The 20,509-nt window shown below is 40.8% G+C and overlaps 1 protein-coding gene across 2 annotated transcripts in view; it reads left to right on the plus strand.

The window, feature by feature from the left end:
* The first annotated feature begins 122 nt into the window (after nucleotides 1–122).
* The window catches only part of pdxdc1 (pyridoxal-dependent decarboxylase domain containing 1), a 41,592-nt gene continuing 21,205 nt past the window's right edge, over nucleotides 123–20,509 (plus strand). The window contains exons 1-13 of one of the 2 annotated variants that reach the window (XM_056401072.1): nucleotides 123–685; nucleotides 5,755–5,889; nucleotides 6,132–6,200; nucleotides 7,323–7,406; nucleotides 7,736–7,882; nucleotides 8,530–8,719; nucleotides 10,767–10,835; nucleotides 10,923–11,001; nucleotides 11,176–11,260; nucleotides 13,590–13,638; nucleotides 14,344–14,445; nucleotides 15,188–15,313; nucleotides 16,048–16,098. In XM_056401072.1, coding sequence (XP_056257047.1) covers nucleotides 5,813–5,889; nucleotides 6,132–6,200; nucleotides 7,323–7,406; nucleotides 7,736–7,882; nucleotides 8,530–8,719; nucleotides 10,767–10,835; nucleotides 10,923–11,001; nucleotides 11,176–11,260; nucleotides 13,590–13,638; nucleotides 14,344–14,445; nucleotides 15,188–15,313; nucleotides 16,048–16,098 — 1,128 coding nt within the window. In that variant the 5' untranslated portion in view covers nucleotides 123–685; nucleotides 5,755–5,812. Of the gene's footprint in view, nucleotides 686–5,754; nucleotides 5,890–6,131; nucleotides 6,201–7,322; nucleotides 7,407–7,732; nucleotides 7,883–8,529; nucleotides 8,720–10,766; nucleotides 10,836–10,922; nucleotides 11,002–11,175; nucleotides 11,261–13,589; nucleotides 13,639–14,343; nucleotides 14,446–15,187; nucleotides 15,314–16,047; nucleotides 16,099–20,509 lie in introns of both variants that reach the window. The other variant, XM_056401071.1, reaches the window with a different exon arrangement.

A 20,509-nucleotide genomic window follows, 5' to 3' on the forward strand; every position in this document is an offset into this window, starting at 1 on the left:
GGTCTAGATGTTTTTAGACATTTTAATGTGGAAAAGTTACAGATTAGAACTTTACACTTAACAACTGCATTATTTTGTGAAAATCTTTTAATGAAGAAATTTCATATACAAAACAATTGCAATCAAATGTTTTCCTCAAATCCTTCAGCCCAAAATGACAGTAACGCCACTGCTAAAATAATAAAAGATGTTTGAAATATCTTATTCAGGAACTGTTGAGGTTGAAGTGAAGTTGCCTCACACCTGGAAAGACAAGTGTAGCCTACCAAAGTAATGCAGGTAGGAGACGCCTAAACATTTCTCCTGCATTAAGTTATGCAATGTTTTACAGAAAAATAAATACATTGTTGCTATTTCTCAGTCTCATAACAAGAAAGTCCATTTCTATTATGTCTTCTAATGTTGTTGTTATGGTTCCGTGTTCAACGAAATAAATTTTAAAAGTCCGCTGTCGTCATCAGTTACCACCTGACTGGCCAGTTCTGTAGCAGAGCATGACGTCGGCGCTGCCAGCGTGGAACGCACGTCGCGTACCATTCCAGGAAGTAAACTGTCCGGCTCAGTCTGCGGGACACAGGCACAAGTGAGAGCAGTAACTACGTGTCACAGTTAACGTTTTAACACGGCTTTCCTCGCCACAGATTTTCGGCGTCCCCGGACAGGCTGTCAGCCGTGTGCAGTGAAGGTAAGAGTCAGAGAGCTAGCTGGGTCAGCGGTGTGAAGCTGGCTGAAGCTGGGTGTCTCTTGCTAGCTCGCCGTCTGTGTCCTGCTCCTCTCTGCGGCTGCGGTGGAGCTCTGTGAAACATGTATTTCACTGTAGCTGTTCTCGCCTCATTTCTAATGTGTCCGCTGTGAGACAGACAGACACCCGGTGACACTGCGGTTCTCCCGGGCGAGGAGGAGACAGCAGGCTGTCAGAGGATCCTCCTCCGTTAGCAGTGCACCTGCCATAGCCACGACCATGAACATACGTGGCCTTCAACAGATGTAGACATGAAATTCTCACAGTGTAAATGTTAGAAAAGATACCTGATAGCTCACTTTATACTTAATGCCTTCTCTTGTTGTGTTAAAGAGATCCTGCAATAGCTATAACAATAATAATAATAATTATTGTTATTATAATGATAATAATAGTGATGTTAAAACAGACTGGACTTCAACCTAAGATGAGTTTGAAAAAGTAGTTTTTAGCATATTTGTCATTTTCTAAAGTGCCACCTCAAGGCCAAAATGCACTAAACTGTACAGAACCTCAGTGTGGCCTATGCAGCCTTAGAAATAGTTTCACATATTTCACATTTTTTTGTAAGAAGTAGGCATGGCCTATATCACCAAATCCAGCTAAATTCAGGAAATGCATACATGTAAGGTTTTCAAATGTGCAATGTACAATGTGTGAGTTACCGGCCTAAATGCCCTTACCTTCATGATAGCACCACCTGCTGATGGTCGTGTCATTTTTAGTGTTTGATGTGTGTGAAAGTGGCCTGTGAGATGAATAAAATGCACAACAATAGATCACTCAAACACATGCACAAGATTTGTTCGGGCAGCATGAGTGTGTGTTTGCAACCCAATATAAACCAAAAATGTTACTGTTATTGTGTGTCCGTCTATGACAGTTGACATCTGTTGTAGCAATGCTCCACACACAACATTCATAGAGACTAATGTTAGCTTGTTTAGGCTAACGTTAGCCTGTATATGCTAATACAGCGACAGCTCATAATATGAGCTTGGTCCTCACAACATTAGCAGCTACAGTCATCACTTCAGTCTGTCAGAATATAACACAGACTTTTAAAATAAATATTTCTCTGTGTGTGTGATCACACTGTCTGTTTAGCAGCCTCTGTTGTTTTCTTTTTTTTTTTTGGTGTTTTATCGAGAATTGTGGAATTTCATTGATATTGGTCCCAACTACCAAATTCCTGGTATCGTGGCATCCCTAATTAGGAATCATGAGAAGGTTTTCAGAGTGACGGAGCCATAGAAAATCTCCATTACCATAGTAACTTGTGAGTGGAGAGAGGGAGTGATGCTGTGCTGCGTCCTCTTTTTGCTGCGTGACGTTATTTTCACTGTGTGAGAAAATGGACGTGTGGCGTGAGAGTTGGCAGCTCTGCTTTACAAACAGCAATAAACTAAGTGGGTCCAGTTTCAGTCACTCTCACACTCACACTGACACACAAAGCGCCTGTTATCCTGCTAACTAACTTGCTTGCTAGCTCACAACTCGGTCAAACTCGGTCCTGGGATGACGGGAGGTCCCTCAGCTTGAACCCTGATATGCTGCAGTACCAGTCAGTGCCACATACAGTGGGACATAAGTCCTTAAAAAGTGTCATAGATGTAGAAAGCAGAAGAAATGTACATTTCTTGCAGTTGCTTATAAGAGTTTATCAGAGGGGGCAAGGTATATTTTAGGGCTTTTCAGTGTAGACAACACCTGGGACTAAACATTTAAAGAGGTTTGGATTATGGGGTTATTTCCGTATGTTATTTTAGTCCTTGTTGGAGTGTTAAGGAGTGCTGGGAGGCATGAACGCTCCCAAGAACGGTGCTCAATCTGCAGTCATGCAGGCATTTCTTCCAGGTTACTGCCAGGAGGGTAACCACGCCTGAAAGAGTAAATATTTAAATGGACAGGCAGATAGTGGATTAAAAATAGGGACGACCAAATCCGTCTTCACTTTATTTAATTATATTTATTATTTACCTGATCACATGACATATCAAACAACAGTCGATCTTGTTGAAGAAAGATTGACGGATGTACTTGAATCTCGGCAATGCTACCATTTTAATAGCATTAATATGTCCTACTGACATAGGCAAGGTGTTCCAAAAGTCTATGTTTTTCTCCATTTATCCATTTATGAAAAGTTATGGCCCTGTTCTCTTCTGTAATACCCAAGCTTGAAAGTTTATCTCAGACAATCTTAAACGGGCTGGTCTTCAGGAATGCCTGTCTACCAGTTGTGATAAGGGTGTTATTTCACTCTATCTCACTTATTCTCCACCCTGAGAGTGAGCCAGACTTGTTTATTAAATCTAAAAGAGGGGCAATAGAAGCTTCAGGTATACATGAGGCTGAGGGTTCTGGAACTAAAGCAAAGATAAATGGTGAAATATGATCACCCTGGCATGTCAGGGATTTGATATATTTTGGTTTGTAACAGAAGCTGTAGACTCTTTATAAATGATCCTCATCCAATTCATGAATGAATCACTGAGAACAAATTTAGCTAAGACAGCAAATAAGGCTGCTCAATTTGGTTAAAAGCCTTTTAAACCTCAAGGGAAATTCCAACTGAGTCTTCCATGCTACAGGCAAGAGTGTACATCATATTTAAAAAGCGTTTGTATGTTGAAATATATATATATATTGAGAACGAACCCAGTCTGATCCAGATGTATAATTTTATTAATGAATTCATTGAGGCAGTTTGATAAAAATGTTACTTTACATATTTGTTTTTAACTGGGGGGTCACAGCCTTTCTTCAGTGTTAAAAGAGTTCTGTCTTGGCGAGGATCCCACCTCTATGGAATGATTTAACACCCGGGGTCACTGGCGTACAGCTAACATGGCCTGACACAATCAGATTTCTACCGTTGGGATCCCCTATCGTTGTGTGGTGGATAAAAGGGATGTTTCTCCTGCTACTCCTCAAGCCTTGCCTCCAAAGTTAGCTTGATCCGCTGCACCCAGCCAATTATATTGAAGCGCTGCCTTTACATTGCCCTTAGCATGTCTCTTGCAGTAAAATAATGTAGGGCCGGGTGGGGCCCCCAGTGGCTCACTTGGTGGAGCACGTAGGTCAGTCCTTATAGGTAAAGATAGCCATACCTTAGGTTGGACTGCCTTGTTGAACTCTGTGTCGGGGAAACATCTCAGCAGTTTGATCAGGGAAAAACTCAAACCTTATTGGACATTCACAGCATGAGGAGCAGGAGCGGGAGGTGGAGCGTGCAATAAGTTGTTTTGCCATCAGGGGGGAGTAGTACCAGAGGTAGTACCTGCAGATAGCTGTATGGGGCAAGAACTAAATTAAGTCTCCACAGTCCTCTGTAGCACTCTAAATGCACTCATCAGATCTCCTGTAGAGGGGTTTGGCTCCACAGACAAGGTTGCTGAGCTAGCTTCACCAGCCCCACTGCTAACGACAGGTTGTTTGCTTCTCTTGTTGATTCAACATCTTCAGGTGTTTCCTCGTACTTTTCTCGAGCTGTGTTCGGTTTGGACTTGGTCGTTGTCTGTGTCCTGAGTGAAATGAATGATGAGAACAGTAGATGGAGAACAATATCTTGACACTCAAAAGCTAGCCACGCCCCCTCCAGGCAGACAGCACACCTGTCACTGGAACATTAAAAGTTTTACTGCTATATTTGCTATGGAGCTGTTTTTATATGAGTGGGTCATGTTTCATTTATAATGCGCATGCACACACACACAGGTGACACGATACACAGTCCAACCAATGGTTATCCACAGTTCCACTGACCTATAGATGGCAATAACAAGCCAAGATATGCTGCAGTCCACTGACACAGGGTGGCAAGAAGAAGACTACAAGCTAGGAAACACGGATGTAAACATTGCTGCAGTTAATATACATGAAAAGATCAGCTGTGCAAATGTTTTATGAGGAAGGAAATACAAGAAGAAAGAAGCATTATTAATGAAATAATTCATGATGACAAATGATGACAGCTCCTCATTAAAGTCTCATACACATTGAGCTTTAGGCTCTAACAGTAAAGTGAGGATGTTTTCAAAAATAAAGCCACAGTTATCATCACTGAAATTCATACAGAAAAAAACAAATCAATTTAGGGCTGAACAATTAATTGAAATATTATCGAAATCTCAATATGACCAAGTGCAAAATCCAAATCACAGGAGCTGCATTTGTTTTGATAAATGTGAAAAATGTGACAACAGACCATTAGTGAAGCAGTGTGGTGCTAAAGAGACGCCTCTGCCTATAAATCATATTTTCCAGACCTAAGGGAACGCAATAATTTGTTACAAGACCCACCAAAAACTGTTTTCAGTGAAAATGAAATGAAAAAAAGATCATTCCAAAATAATAGTATAGTTATTTCTAGTATGATTTTTTTTTTGCACATTGTTCAGCCCTAAATCAAATCAGTATTTGCTGTGACAACATTTTAGTCAAACAATGATATAAAAAGGTCTCCAGTTGAGCATGTTCCCTGTTATTTCATAAGAATTTTGATGCTACATTTCTGAACTCTGAACTTCTGTATTAGGAGCCTTTCAGCCTGCTCTGAGTCTTTATGACATCAGGTGGTGCACTGCTGCACGCCTGTTCTCATATGATCCCAAAGAACCAAATACAACTGAAAAAGTCCGGTTTAATGTTTCATCTCAGGCTTGAAGGGAAAAGCTGCTGTGTGACAGGTGTAATGTGTTTCGACAGATCAGGTCCTGGGTGCTGATCTGAATAGATTACTTCAGCTACTCTTTGGTCTTTTTATGGCTTCATTTTCTCTCTCACTGTTTGCTGCTCATTGACCTGCACACAACCTGCAACAACACTGTAACTGAGGGAAACAATGAAAATGGTGTTCTACTGTTACCGACACACGCTGTAGGTTTTTACATGTGAATGCTGTGGAATTGGTATCAGTGTGTCTAAATGTGTGTCTGCATGTTGACTGTGCTGATGTAATGATTGATTTTTAAATGATTGTCCTAACATTCTCCCTAATTCTCTCCCAGCACGCACACACACACACACACACACACACACACACACACACACATTCAAACACCTTAGATGATGGTGGACTCCACGCTGGTTCAAGTGGGCAAGAATCTGAGTGAAGCCATGAAGATCCTGGAAGATGGACAGAGGTAATAGGAAAAATTTTATACTTGTAATTAAAGAAACATCAGATCGGACTTTTTGATGACCCTGTGACTTCAGTGAAGGCGGGAAGATTCTTAGATCTTTGACAACAAGTCGAAGATCTCAAACTTGTCAAACATGTAAAGCAGCTGAACATCCATCCTAAGGAGCACTTGAATGCAACATTACATAATATATCAAACTGGAGCGTCTTTAGATCTTTGTATGTTTGTATCCGTCTGTCTAGAGAGCTGGAGCCGGGAACAGAGAGGAGGCGTTTCAGCAGAACCAGCATCCCTGGACCGCTGCAGGGAGAGTAAGACACATACACATGCACACACGGACACACACACACACACACACACACACACACTCGTCAGTCCAAGCTAGAGTTTAAGGTTCTTTGTTTTCCAGTTAAACGTGATTGACTTAAGTTCTGTCAAGGGATTCTGATCCACTTGGTAATATGAGAGCAAACATATTCAAATTCATCAAGGTTTGAACAGTCAAGAAAAATATACATTTGTTAGAGGCTTTCCAATCCCATTTTTTCCTTCCCGATACTGATTCCGGTACCTGAACTTGTGTGTCGGTCAATACCGAGTACTGATCTGATAGCACTGTTTTAACAGGCTCAGGCTAAACCCTTTGTAAAACATGAACAGATACATGAATCTTTCCTTTATTATCTAATTTGACTGTAAATCATAACAAAATGAATCTAGGAATAAATAACTCTTCCTACACTGGTGCCACCCCTCCAGATTAAAGCCTTTTATACTGAACACGTCTCCTGTTTACTGATGGGACTTTCTAGTGTAACATGTTGCCAAGTTGCCGAAATTTTGCTATTGGCTTAGGTTAACACTATCAACCAAAAATCAATTGTTCTTCTGCGATCTTAAACAGTAGCTGCACACCAACTTCCTGTATGGCTACTGTTTTAGAGCAGCAAAGAAGAATTAATTTGGGGGAAAACTGATATTTTATCTTGCTGTGAAACTATAAAGTTGATGAATAAATTACATGGTGTCGGATTGGTACATAGACTCACATACTCCTATCGGAACAACTCTAGCATTTGACACCTTAGAGAACTTTGAAAACGATTCTCCATAGCAGAGAAGTAAAATTACTTTTTGTTCCATTGTGGCACAAGCACAAAAAAAAAAAAAAACGACTTTGTTTAAGTAGTGAGAGTAGAGTCCCTAAAAAATCTTCTAATGTCATATTTCTGCACAGTAGAGAACTGTTGAGAGACCAAGTCTGAGCTTTAAGTAGGAAGTGACTGGAAACAAAGTCAAAATGTATTATTATTGTTATCATTATTATTATTATTATTATTATTGTTAATAATAATGTATAATAAATTTGAAGTTTGTTTTCTGGAGAACAGTTAAGGAACTGAAGCTTTGGTTTCTTGCTGTGTCTTGTTCAGCGGTCAGGATGTCGCCACTATTCTGCACTTAGTTCACAACCTCATTCATGAAGAGGAAGAGACAGAGGACAAACCCAGCCAACAGTAAGTAGAACTAATGAGTGAGCGGTGTGTAGCTTAATGGAGGAAAATCCTTATTAATAAGTGAACAATTCTTTGTAAGTATGAGTGATGATGAAGCAGTTTCTAATGATTGTGGTGATTGTTGTACTTTTCAGTGTGAAGTTATAACAGTGAAAAAGCCGAGTCATGTCAGATGTGTCATTTCCCCCCAGTTCATGATTTATAAAACATTTTTGTGCAGTACACGCCTGATGCATGTATGTGCAATGTTGAGTTACATTAGCTTAGCATCTGAGTTATGCCCTCAGTGTACAATGCATGGTAAAGCTGCTGTTTGGTGTCTCCAGTAGAATGCAGAATGTGGGTGAACAGGGTCACATGGCGCTGCTGGGTCACAGCCTGGCGGCCTACATCTCAGTGCTGGACAGGGAGCGACTGCGGAAGCTGACCACACGGATCCTGTCTGACACCACACTATGGCTCTGCAGGCTGTTCAGGTACGACTGAGGCCACAACCCTGCAGCACGGCTCTGGATCTGTACAAATCACCTCTGTCTGTCTTTTCTGTTGATGCTGACAATCACAGTCTAGTGTAAGCACACAAATTATTCATAACATGCACATAGAACAGTTTTACATATTGTCCCACATCCTAACAATGTCCAGTCCCTCACTACTATGAAAACAGACAAGACAAAAGGACATATAATATTTTTTTTCTAGATAAAACACTCTAAATCACCTTAAAGATTAAACTCCATTGGTTGTTTCTACACATTTTCACATCTGTGCTGTGAAACCTCTGGGATCTGCTACCAACATTGATATGGTAAATGGGGTAAAGTCATTTAATGTAGAAATCATCTTATCACATTACTTTGGCCATTGTAATACATCTAGGTCTCATTTTTCCTTTCTCTTACAAAACTGTTTTATTAAATATAAAGAAAGAGTCAAGATTGGATGAAAGTCATGGGTAACACTAAATCCTGAGGTTGGGTGAAACATGTTTTCTCAGATTCTATAGTTTGACCATTTGTTTTCTTTGAGTCTGAGTGACTCGAAACATTGGTGGTTCTTGGTTATTGAGCATTTTCTACTTTCAGTATTTAGTCTTTACACTTTGATGTGACGTGTCTCCCAGGTATGAGAACGGTTCAGCCTACTTCCATGAGGATAACAGGGATGGCCTGGTCAAAGTTTGTCGGCTGATCATCAATGCCCGCTATGAAGAATACGCCTCTGAGGGCTATTCGGTGCTAAGCTTCAAACAGCCAATCATCTACCAGAGTGCGTCCTGCAGGCCTGGTCTGGGACAACACCTCTGCAGCCAGGTAGGAAGAGACAAACACACATGCTCCCCAGAAATCATGAAGATGAAAAGGGCTATTTGTAATTTTGCTGTTGCTATATAGGTAGCGTTAGCATTAACAGCTGTTTACTTACCATTCTAGAAGAAATGTTTAAAACCTTTACTCACCAACATCTGTCTCCAGAGGTGGAAACAAACACCAATGTTAACTCTTGTCTCTTTCACTTCTTTTCTTCTACTGAAGTTAGCATGCTAACCAGCTAGCTTCAGCCAGTCTGCTCACTTTCTGATAGTGACTCACTGTAACCTCCAATCTGTTGTGAAGGAATAGCTGCTCAGAGAACACATTAGAACCTCTTGTCTTGTAAACAAAATGATGGAAGAAGCTCTTGTCAAGTAACAATCAACACTTCCTGCTCCCAGCGAGAAACCACGGTCGGCTGCGAACAAAACTTACAAATATCACCCTTAAAGCGGCAGAGTTTAGGCGATCCCAGATCCTATCCTCTACCTCCACCGTGATCTTTTACAAATTCTCACTCCTCATTTACCTGGAGGGAGTTAGTCTGTTCATTTCAACAAAATGAAGTATTTAGAAAATATCTTTTCTAGTTTTCTGCACTGACTAATCATAAACTATGATCTGATCTTCATCTAAGTTGCAAATACAGACAAACACAGTGTAAAGTAAACTAATATAACACAAACAACTATAATCTTCTGTGTTTTCATTGAACACAGCCATTAAACATTCACAGTGCTGATGGAAATAGTCAGTGAAGCTTGGATTTAATAACTGGTTGAAGCTCCTCTGAAACCAGCTCTTCAGTAGCTGCTGATCAGAGCTGCTCAATGTTCAGGAGGAAGTTTGGACCATTCTTCCTACAGAGCTGCTTCAGTCAGACAGATTCTCTGGATGTCTGGTGTGAGCGGCTCGCTGAGTTCAGCACCTCTACTGGATTCAGGTCTGGGTGTTGACTGGCCCGCTCCAGAAGGTGGATTTACTCTGATGTTCAGGGTCATTGTCCTGCTGCATCAGCAGCTTCTCCTCAGCTTCAGCAGGTGGACAGACACCCTGACATGATCCTGGAAGAGACCTTGATAAACAGGTCCAGAGGCAGCAGAGACCCAGATCATGATGCTCCCTCCACCCTGGTTCACCTCTGGGAGGATGATGTTGGGATGTAGTATGCAGTGCCATTTTCACCACACACATAGAGCTGCATGTTTTTCCTAAACAAGTCAACCTCAGTTTCATCAGTCCATAAGACATTTTCCCAGTAGCACTGTGGACTGTAAAGGTGCTCTTTATAAACTTCAGGGCCACAATAATGTTTTTTGGAGAGCAGCACATTCCTCTATGGTCTTTGTGGCAGGACACCATGCCCCATGGAACCATGCACCGTGATGTGTGTGGTGGACTCACTGATCATCTGTGTTGTCCTTTTGGAGTTTTGTAGATCTAAACTCTTTGATATGACTCTGTGACCCTTTCAGCTTCATGCAAATCAACAATTCTTGATCATAATCTTCTGAAAGCTCTTTTTGTGAGGCCTGGTTCACATCAGCAGATGTTTCTTGTGCACAGCAAACTCTAAATATTTGAGTGTTTTTTTTTATAAGCCAAAGTGTCTCTAACCTGCACCTCTAGTCTTGCTTCAATGACCGGACTCCAGGTTTGATAAATCCTGACTCCAGTTAGCTTCTGTTGATGTCATTAGCCGAGGGGTTCACATACTTTGCACAACCTGCACTGTGATAGTTTGAATTATATTTTCAATATTCACGCAAAACAATGATTTGTGTGTAATCAGTTAAAATAGACTGTTTTTGTTCATAATTGTAACTTGGATGAAGATCTGACCATATTTAAGGACACATTTATACATAAATGGAGGTAATTCCAAAGTGTTCACTTACTTTTTTTTGCCACTGTGTATATATATATATATATATATATACCAAAAATGTGTGAATGATATTAATATTCAGTATTACTTAATCACAGATTTGATTGTATTCTATCCATTTTCATACATAATACAAAGTGATCGTCTCTGTGTCATCAGCTCGGCCTGCCTCTCTCCAGTTTGTGCACAGTCCCATGCAACACCATCTTTGGATCCCAACACCAAATGGTAGGAGAACACAGATGAAACACACACAGCGAATCAGATAGTTGATATGAAAATGATTTTGGCTCATGTCCTGTCTGTCCCTGACAGGATGTTGCCTTGTTGGACAAACTGATCAAAGAGGACGTGGAGGCCGGGAAGCTTCCTCTGCTATTGATCGCTAATGCAGGTGAAGGACACTAACAGACAAACATTGCACTCTGTATGCATGTGGTACATGACAGCAGTTAAAGATAATATTATTGTAACAGTAGATTAGCAGCTTATGAGATTTTTTCTGCAGTTTAAATATGTTACTTTGGAATTTAGTGCAGTAATGTGTACGTGTGGTTTTTTTTACCAGGCACCCCTGGGGCAGGTCATACAGACAAGTTGGGTCGCCTGAAGGACCTGTGTGACCAGTACAAAATGTGGCTTCATGTGGAGGGGTAGGTCAGCTCCTCCTCTACAACTTATGCTCTAAAATAAATAGTTGTTATTTCTCATCTGTCTCATCTCTGTGCCTCTCATCAGTACAGAGCTGGAATTAGGATGTGGTTTGTTTACTTCATACACAAACAGAAATGATGGAACAACAAGTTCTGGTTTTATGGGCAGTTACATGTTTGAACTATTTCTTGGCGTCAAGTAACGTCCTGGATTGTCATCATGGCCATGGGGTTGCCAGGCAACAAATAAAAGTCTTTCCTGAAATGTTAGACTATACATGAAATATATACTCATTCTTTTGATCCCCTCATACACTGTATGTAACTGTTACCTCCTGTCAGCTGTAGTGTCAGAACCTGCTCTGAAGCTTTTGGTGGAGCTTTGTGTTTTGATGCCTCGTGGCTGGATTCATTATGTTTCTGTCCAGTTCTCGTGATATCTGAGGAAACCTTTAGTTTCTTCTAATTTGGTTTCATTATTTCATCATTAGATTTTGGTGGATAAGGTGATAACGCTAGAATTCATATGCCAATTATTAAGTAAGCTGTGTCCCAATTCAGGGGCCATATCCTTCGGAGGAGGCGGCCTACAAAGGCGTGGCCTCTGAAGGAGGCCTGGTCTACGGAGGATTTCCTATTAATCCTCTACAGCTGTTTCATTTGGAGAGTTTGCCTTTGTCTCTTTTTGAAAAATTATTCATCCATAGATTGTATGATGCACAGTGAATCTTGGGATAGGTTGGGCTGTAAAGGATTCATCCACCGGGTCCTTCATTGCCCAGGAGCCTTCGAAATGGGACAGTCTAGTCAGTCTTCAAATGCAGCCTCTGATGGAAATGGCCCCTGAACTGAGACAAAGCTAAAATTTCACACTAATGTCTAATAGGATAAAATGATGAAGTGATGATGTTTTTACATCCAAAAGGACAAAGGTCAGCTTCACTATGATATCATAACGTTCTACAGAAACTCTTTTCTGGCCATAACCCATGAACAGAAGGGGAGCTTGTGACCATATTTTGTATTCCATATTTGAAGCCTTGTCTTCTGTCATGGCTACAACTTTGTGTTGTAAAGGACTCAGCTTCAATGATTTGTCTTGTAAGAGTTGAGCCTCCTCACTTCCTCTCCCTGGATGACAACCAGTACAGGAGACCTCTTGTTTCTCTGCTCGTCCACCACAGGCTGATTGGTTTTGCTGATATTGAGCTTCGGGTGAATGTCGTTGCACCATGTGATGAAGCTCTCTATCAGTGCTCTGTGCTCCTCTGTAAAAAATCTCTTGAGTGAAAACAGCATGTTTCTCACTGGAATCTTAACACCTTTTATTTATTTTCCTTCAAAGGCTTCACTACATACAGTATATTATATGACCTGGCAGACATGAATGTAAACTGCAACGTGACTGACAACAACCATGAGATGGTAATTCTGGTTTCTGGTGCAGTCATCAAGTCAGCATTTTAATTTCTCCAACACTGGTTTATTATCATACATTGAAATGTTAGCAATACCTTTTTCTTCAGCCACATCCTCTAGCTCAAGGAAATACTTGAAACACTGGGCATGTTGAGATATACTGCATGTACTGCATGTTCTGGCTCTGCCCAAAGTTGTCCTCCCACTTGGAGATGGCTGGTAGGCATCCCAGTCAGATGCCCCAAAGACTCCAACTGGCTCCTTTCAATATGAAGGGGCAAATTAAAGATGGGAGCAACCCATACTGGGATCCTCTTGATTTCTAATGAAATGAAACGCTTCTTCAAATTTGGCACAAACACTCACTTGGACTCAAGGATGAACTGATTAGATTTTGTTGGTCAAAGGTCAAAGGTCATTGTCACAGTGATCTCAAGTTCTTGTGAATGCAATGTATCAGGAACACACAGAGGGAATTTCATTACATCTGTCACGTTTTTGCCATGTTTTTGGCCATAACTCACATTTTTTGTCACTAATTATAACACGACTTAACTCAAATATCTATAAACATAAAATTAAGTGATAGCACTTTATATCCAAAAGGTCAAAGGTCAACTTCACTGTGACATCATAATGTTCAACAAAAACACTTCTGGCCATTATTCAGAGCTGTAAATGAGGAAGGAGAGACTGTGTTCCCTGATATTTGTCTGGTTGGTGAAGGAAACAACCAGGAGGAGGTGACTCTAGTTTTAAATCATAGACAGCATCACTTTAAAAAATGAATTCTATAAATGCACATGAGCATTATTCCTATGATATTTTCAGGCTTGAGTCTGATGAGTGACTGAAGTGTCACCAGTGCTATCATCTTTATTTCTTATAATGTTGTTTTTTTGTTCTGCAGGGTCAACCTGGCAACCCTGGCGCTTGGGCAGGTCACCTCTGCCGTCATGGTAATCTCATGTTTAAATGGTCCCAGTTTGATTCACACACCCAAGATAAAATACATTTTATCAGATTAACGAAAACCTGCAGCACATGTTTAAATACACACAGAGAAGTTGAACACATGTTCACTGTTATAACATTATCATCTTTTTATTGCAAAAAGAAAATAAAATCAGTTTAGTAAACTATGAACACTGTAAATGGAGATTCTTCTGATGTCAGAGCTTAAAAATGTTTCTCCCCTTGTTTTACTACAAAATGATAAGAAACAAAACTAATAATCTTCATTCATTATCAATATTATAAATGATGAAATTGATTATAAAATGTATGGTGGTCATGGTGGACAATGGTCTTCAACTGTAAAATAAGTTTTAAAATCAGTGGTGCAGCCTGTAAGAGAACTGAGAACATTCCTTCTCCTTCCTATCATCGTTTTCCAACCAGTGTTCCTCAGCAGTGACACTGCTCCCTCTGTGGATCAGAGGAATGAAGAATAAACTGAATCATTTGTTTTTACAGATACATGAAGCCAACTCTGTGATATTCTGTGCTTTAAAATATCTATTATCAAGTGCACAGCGTAAAAACCTGAAGTGAAAAATTGTCAAACATCTGACTATGCTCTCCACACCATCCGTCCCAGTGTTACTGTCTCACCTCACTCTGTCCACCTCATGTTGACTGTGTATTTATGCGTATTGTTCCAGGCGGCCACCAGAAGCGATAGTATGACACTGACACCGGGTCAGTGGCTGGGACTGCCTGCTGTTACCGCTGTCACCCTCTACAGACATGAAGACCCAGCACTGGTAAGCTCATATAACTTCATTGAGTGTTTTTGTAGCTTTTGTGGAATTTTCTGGTCACTTCTTAAACAGGTGTATCACCATCACTATTGTGACCTTTATGTCCGTCCGAATGTTTTTTTAAAACGTGTCGTCTTCTGTTAAAAACTTTTTAACTACTCCTTCAGTTCACATTAGTTGTTATAGACAAATAGACCTTACATTGCATGCGTCTCTCCACAACAGTCCTGAGTGAGTCCAGCCTTTTTGACCAGCTTGTCCAGTCTCTTTGTGTTCATGGCGGAAACGCTGCTGCCCCAGCAGACTGCAGCATAAAAGAGTACATTGTCTACTACTGGCCACAGTTACCCAGCCTGACGTACTGTGGTCGTCTTGTCAGGTAATCCACAATCCAGGACGTGAAGCAGGGATCCACCCCCATCCCTTCCAGCTTGTCTTTAAGGATGGGGGGTTGGATGGTGTTAAATGCACTTGAGAAATCAAAGAACATAATCCTCATGTACCTACCTGGCTCATCCAAGTAAGAATGGGCCGGTGGAGCTTGTAAATGACGACATAATCCACACCAATATGTTCTCTGTAGCTGAACTGTAGGGGGTCTAGTGCATGTTCAACCTGTGGCCTCAGAAGGTGGTGAAGCAGCCGCTCGGGACCGGGACCCTCCCTGTTATTTAATTTGGATTAGTTGTATTTTGTCCAGCTCTCTGACTGTCTCACCGCTCTGTGTCTCTGTGTTGTCTCTCAGTCTCTGGCAGCAGGTCTGACCTCTAGCCAGCCGGTGGAGAAGCTGCGAGCGCTGCCTCTCTGGCTCTCTCTGCAGTACCTCGGTCACAATGGAATTGTCCAGAAGATCAAACATGCCGCCGCTCTGGTGAGCATCACTTCTCTTCCCCTAAACCACAGGCCATCCCTTTTACATTTCTGTTTGTGTGCAGACTAAACAAATGAGACACAACATAGTAGTTAGGGGGAGTTATATGCTGGAACTATTTCTTGGCAAACAACAGTCAGGCAGTGTTTCTAGGTTAGGTACCATTGTGCCTGTACAGAGACCAAAACCAAAGCCTGTTCTGTAGCCAGAGACAAAAGTACTGGATGGATAAACTAATGTTTGTCCAAAGTATTAGGGCCACGTTGAAAAAAAGAAATCAGAAATTTTGAGAATAAAGTCGTAATATTATGAGAATTAAAAATGTAAAACTTTGAGAGAAAAAAACAAAATTTTTAGGAATATTACATCAACCAATCAGTGAGGTGAAAGGGCAGGCAGTGGCAGCCTGAGCTGCTTCTGTTTGTCTGTCTAACAACAGACAGTGGCCTTAATGTTATGTTTCTCTTTGTTTACAAACTAAACAAACAAGATACTGTGTGTCAGTCAGTGTATGTGCGCCAGGGTAACCCTGCATCCAGTCTTTATGCTAAGCTAGGCTAACCGCATCCTGACTGCAGGAGATGTTATCAATCTTCTCTTCTCTTTGTGAGAAGGAAAGCAAACAAGCACATTTCCCAACAAGCTGAACCAGTTTAAACATTTTCAACTAAAACAGGGTTTTCAGAAATGAACTTTGGTGCATCACTTCGCCTTTATCTCTCTCTTTCCTCCAGAGCCAGCAACTCCTGCAGAAACTGAAATCTTTGGCCTCAATCAAGACATCGGTAGGTGATCTGCCATCAATAATGACATAATGTCCACCATAATAAAAGCTGAACAGGCTTCATGAGGATAGATCAAGGATTCTCCACTGTGAGCAAAGTCATTGAAATATACTAGTTAGTGGCAACAAAGCCCTGTTGTATCTGCAGTCATCTATTCACAGCACTGCCCCCTACATGCTGCCCTGACTGACAGACTATAAACACGACCTTCAGGAAATAATTCATCCTGAAGAAGAATATTGTAGGTGTGATGATCAAAGTATAGATCTGCAACAAAATATTATGAAATAACTTATTTTACTAGTACTTCCTGATGTCAGCACTATGTCTCTCAGTCCCAGTGGTTCCTCCTGAAGATGTAAATCTTAAATATATAGTTTCATTTTTTCTAAAACATCTGGTCACTGTAGTTTTTAACATACATTAGTCACACAGGAGGAAGTAAAGCACTCGTTGGGAACTATTTTTAGCAGCAGGTTGATCCATACTTGGTGCTGTAGTGAGTACAAGGGCAGCAGCATCATGTATGTGTACTAAGTGGTGATATTCTATTTACTGTTATTGTCAACAAAAATAGCCAAAGCCAACAATGTGTCTCTCAATGCTGAATGACTTCCCCTTCCTGTCTGTGGCTGTCATCCCCAACAACATCAGTTTTCTTTTCTCTCTTCTCTCTTCTCTCGTTTCCTTAAGCAGGCGGGGGCGATACGCTTATCTCCTGATTCAGTACCATCACGGTACTTTGGTGCAGAGTCGATATGTATTGCAATCTTTAAGTGTTGCGATTCGATAATTCAATTTCAATTCCATATATTGTATATAATCAGTCTAAGGCCCTGTTCAGACCTGGTATTAACATCTACTTAACTGTTGCTATTTCCCTGACCTGATGATGTGATATGAGCGCAGCTGGAGGTGTGTGCTGAACTATCCAGGCTTCCTTCCTTCATCCTCTTCCGACTCTTCTTTCTGGAAATATTTTCATCTTTGCAAAATTTGTTACAATCTAAGATAGATAGCGACCGTTAATGTAACATTGATTAACGGTTAATAGAACACTTATAAAGCGGAGTGATACATGTCGTTAAAAGTCCCAGTGCTGTTATACTCTATTATCAGCACTCATGGACTGACTCTCATCCAATCAAATTACTTGGTTGGAACTAACTGTTGTATAATGTTAGTTAAGTAATTGTACTTAAGTTGAATAAACAATTAACTAAACTATTACAATAAAGTTAAATACTGTCGCAGTCAAAGTAAATAAAGATAAATAAAGTGCTGTTATAATGAAATGTGTTGACAGAGAACCACTGGTGCTTTTATTATGAAGCACTAAGCTCGTCTCGGGTCAGATGTGTTGATATAGTTGCTGTGAACTTGAGGCTTCCAGTCAACCGACGGTCGGACAACAACAGTTAGCAAATACAGTTGCTCTTAGCTGTTAGCGGGAGTTAAACCATTTACAGTCAGCGGTGCCATTAAACATGAAGGTTTATTCACTGTGAGCAGGGAACTGGAAACCTCCGGCCGTCATTCAAAGTGGACACTTAACAGTTTATGTCTTATTAAAAAATTTAAATGGAATAAATCAACTCACTGTTTAGTGGCAGTTCCAGCCGCTCTCTGTTACGCGCTAATGCTATCAGGCTAGCTGTTAGCTGTTAGCTGTAATAGCTGGCAATAAAATAAAAATTGATTTAGGAATCAACTGGTGATTAAAAAAGAATTAAAAAAAAAGAATTGTGATAGTTAAGTGCATTTGTTGGGGACTATTTTCAGTGGTGATTAATCCACATTTAGTGCTGTACTGCGTATTTTCAGCAGCACGACTGTGTGTGGGACTGAGTCAAAATAAACTAAAGTGTGTGTGTTCATGGTGATGAAGGAACATTGATGGAGCTCCGCACAGAGGAATAAGATGTATCAGGCTTTGATACACAACCAGTATGTGCTAGTAGATACATGCATTGGTGGTTTAGTTTTTATTTTAAATTGTTGACAATAAAAAGAAATCTAGAATATCACCACCTTTAAATACTTAAAGAGATTAGGTACAAAGAGGTTATAGTGAATGTATCGCTTTTCTCAGCTGGAAGTAAATATGAGCTGCCGATAGATCTCAGTGGTGAACTGGAATTAGACAGATAAACTTCTGTTAAACTGTGAAGTTCATGACATCAGTAGCTGAGATAGCTGTTGGAGAGAGCATCCGCTCAGTTCATTATTTTTAATCAGACCCACCTCGTCAGACCCAACACACCACCATGAAAAGTGTTGATATATACATCTCTTATATACAAGAAGAACTGATCTGAATTATTGTATTATATTCACCAGTCACATGTAAAATTCAAACACACATGTTACCAGAGAAATATTGATGAATTTATTATTTTATTTGCATAATGGACAGCTTCAGTGTCATGTTATGTTTGGTGAGAAAGTCCACAGCAGCACAAAGGATCAGAACCTCTTCATGTGTTAACTTGACTCCAGAGTTAAAAGGCAAAACCATTTGTGTTTATAGGATGTGACAGATACAGAGATCTCTCTCGTCGAGGCTTTGACCATGGTAACATCAGAGTGGTGTTGATACAAAAACAGTCTTAGGGGGTACAGACTTAAAGCTTGTTCACTGACATCCACTACAGATACTGTATCCATACAGTCACTCGGATGTAACACAAAGTGACATTATACATTAAAACTATTGTAAACAAGATGCAGTGAACAATCAGTGTGTGCGTTTGCAGGTGGGTGTGTGAGTGCTTGTCTCTGTGTGTGTGTGTGTGTGTGTGTGTGTGTGTGTGTGTGTGTGTGTGTGTGTGTGTGTGTGTGTGTAGCTGTAGTTATAGTCAGTGTGGGTTGCCTTGGTTCCAGGGTGTGGTGCCGCCGATCCCGCCTATCTCCGGGGCTTCACTGCGGGACGTTCTTGGCTCTCTCATGCTCTCTATTGTAGGTGGGACCAAGCCTCTGCCTGTCTCCCTCACTGCCCCCTCCCTCCCCCTCTGTCCTCCCCTCTCTCCCTTTTCTTTCTTCCTGTCACTCCTGACCATTTTCCTTCACCTACATCAGCTTAGCGGTTTTTGGGTCTCCATTGGCTGATGGACTGTTCACTTCTTCCTAATTGTTTAGGATGTGGACCACTCAGGCATGTCCTTTGAGGTACTTCAGGGAATGCCTCTCCACGCTCAATATGTTTTGTTGACTTTTGAAGAAATACAAGGGTCATGAATAATTGATGAATGTGTCACATGCTGTTGCATATCATTACTTCTTTTAGTTTACAATCCAAATATGTGTAAATGTCATTTTACCATAAAAAAAAAATCCAGTATTCAGATATTGTTAATATTGAATGTTCAAACAGAAATTTCCAGACTTGATAGAAACCTTTTGTCCCTGATGGAGCAAAAGCTGGTTACTCCACCAAACATAAAGTCCCATTCTGCTCATAGCCTGATAACTTTAGTCATTTGCAACGTTAAAGTTTTGTAGCAAATGTTGTGGTTCCTCATTTTCAAATGTTGGTAGTGGACAGTTTCTTATTTGCTAAAAGTGAGTGTGTGAAAAGAATGATTATAAAGAACACAAAATTAAAGTTAGATAGTTATAGTTATATATAGATATATAAATGATATGCTATACAATAGAATTATGCACACTTGGGTGCAAATATGCAAATGTGCAGGGCAGTGGACAATGTGCTAGACAAGGCTGAGGATATATGCTGAGTTCTGAGTGTAGAAGCAGGACTAGTCGAATACTGGTGGTAGTGAGGATCTTGCACCGCCTGATACATGAAGCCATGTTTGGACTGACAGTAGCCCTGCATGATAAAAAAAACTCAGGTCGCAGGAAACCTAGGTGTCATGTTTGATGACCAGCACTCTTTCCCTGACCATGTTGCATACATCTCTCAGTTGTGCCGCTTTGTTCTATACAACATCAGAAACATCAGGTAGCACCTGATGCAGTACACCCCCCAGCTCTTGGTTAAGTCCAAGGTTATCTTTCACCTTGACTACTGCAATGACCTACTGGCAGGCCTTCCTCCAAGCACAGTGAAACCCTTACAGATGGTCCAGAATGCAGCTGCCTCTTTCAGTCAACCCATTGCCGCCCGGATCACGTTCAATCTCTGCTGAGATGCTGCCTTCAGAGGGACTTCTGGGTATGCTCCATCTACTTGAACTCAATCATTCAGCCTTATGCTCCTTCTCTGCCACTGTGTTCCTCCAAGGAATGTGGTCTGACATCACCATCCCTGCTCACAAACAGTCTCAGTCCAGACTGTTCTGGTCTGTGGTTCCCTGATAGTGGAACAAGCTACCAAAATTTATCAGAGCAGGGGCTTCTCTCTCTATCTTCAACATTAATCTCTTCTGAGAGCACTTCCTCCCCCAAC

The sequence above is a fragment of the Seriola aureovittata genome, chromosome 17 (genome assembly GCF_021018895.1).
Source record: "Seriola aureovittata isolate HTS-2021-v1 ecotype China chromosome 17, ASM2101889v1, whole genome shotgun sequence".
NCBI lineage: Eukaryota > Metazoa > Chordata > Actinopteri > Carangiformes > Carangidae > Seriola > Seriola aureovittata.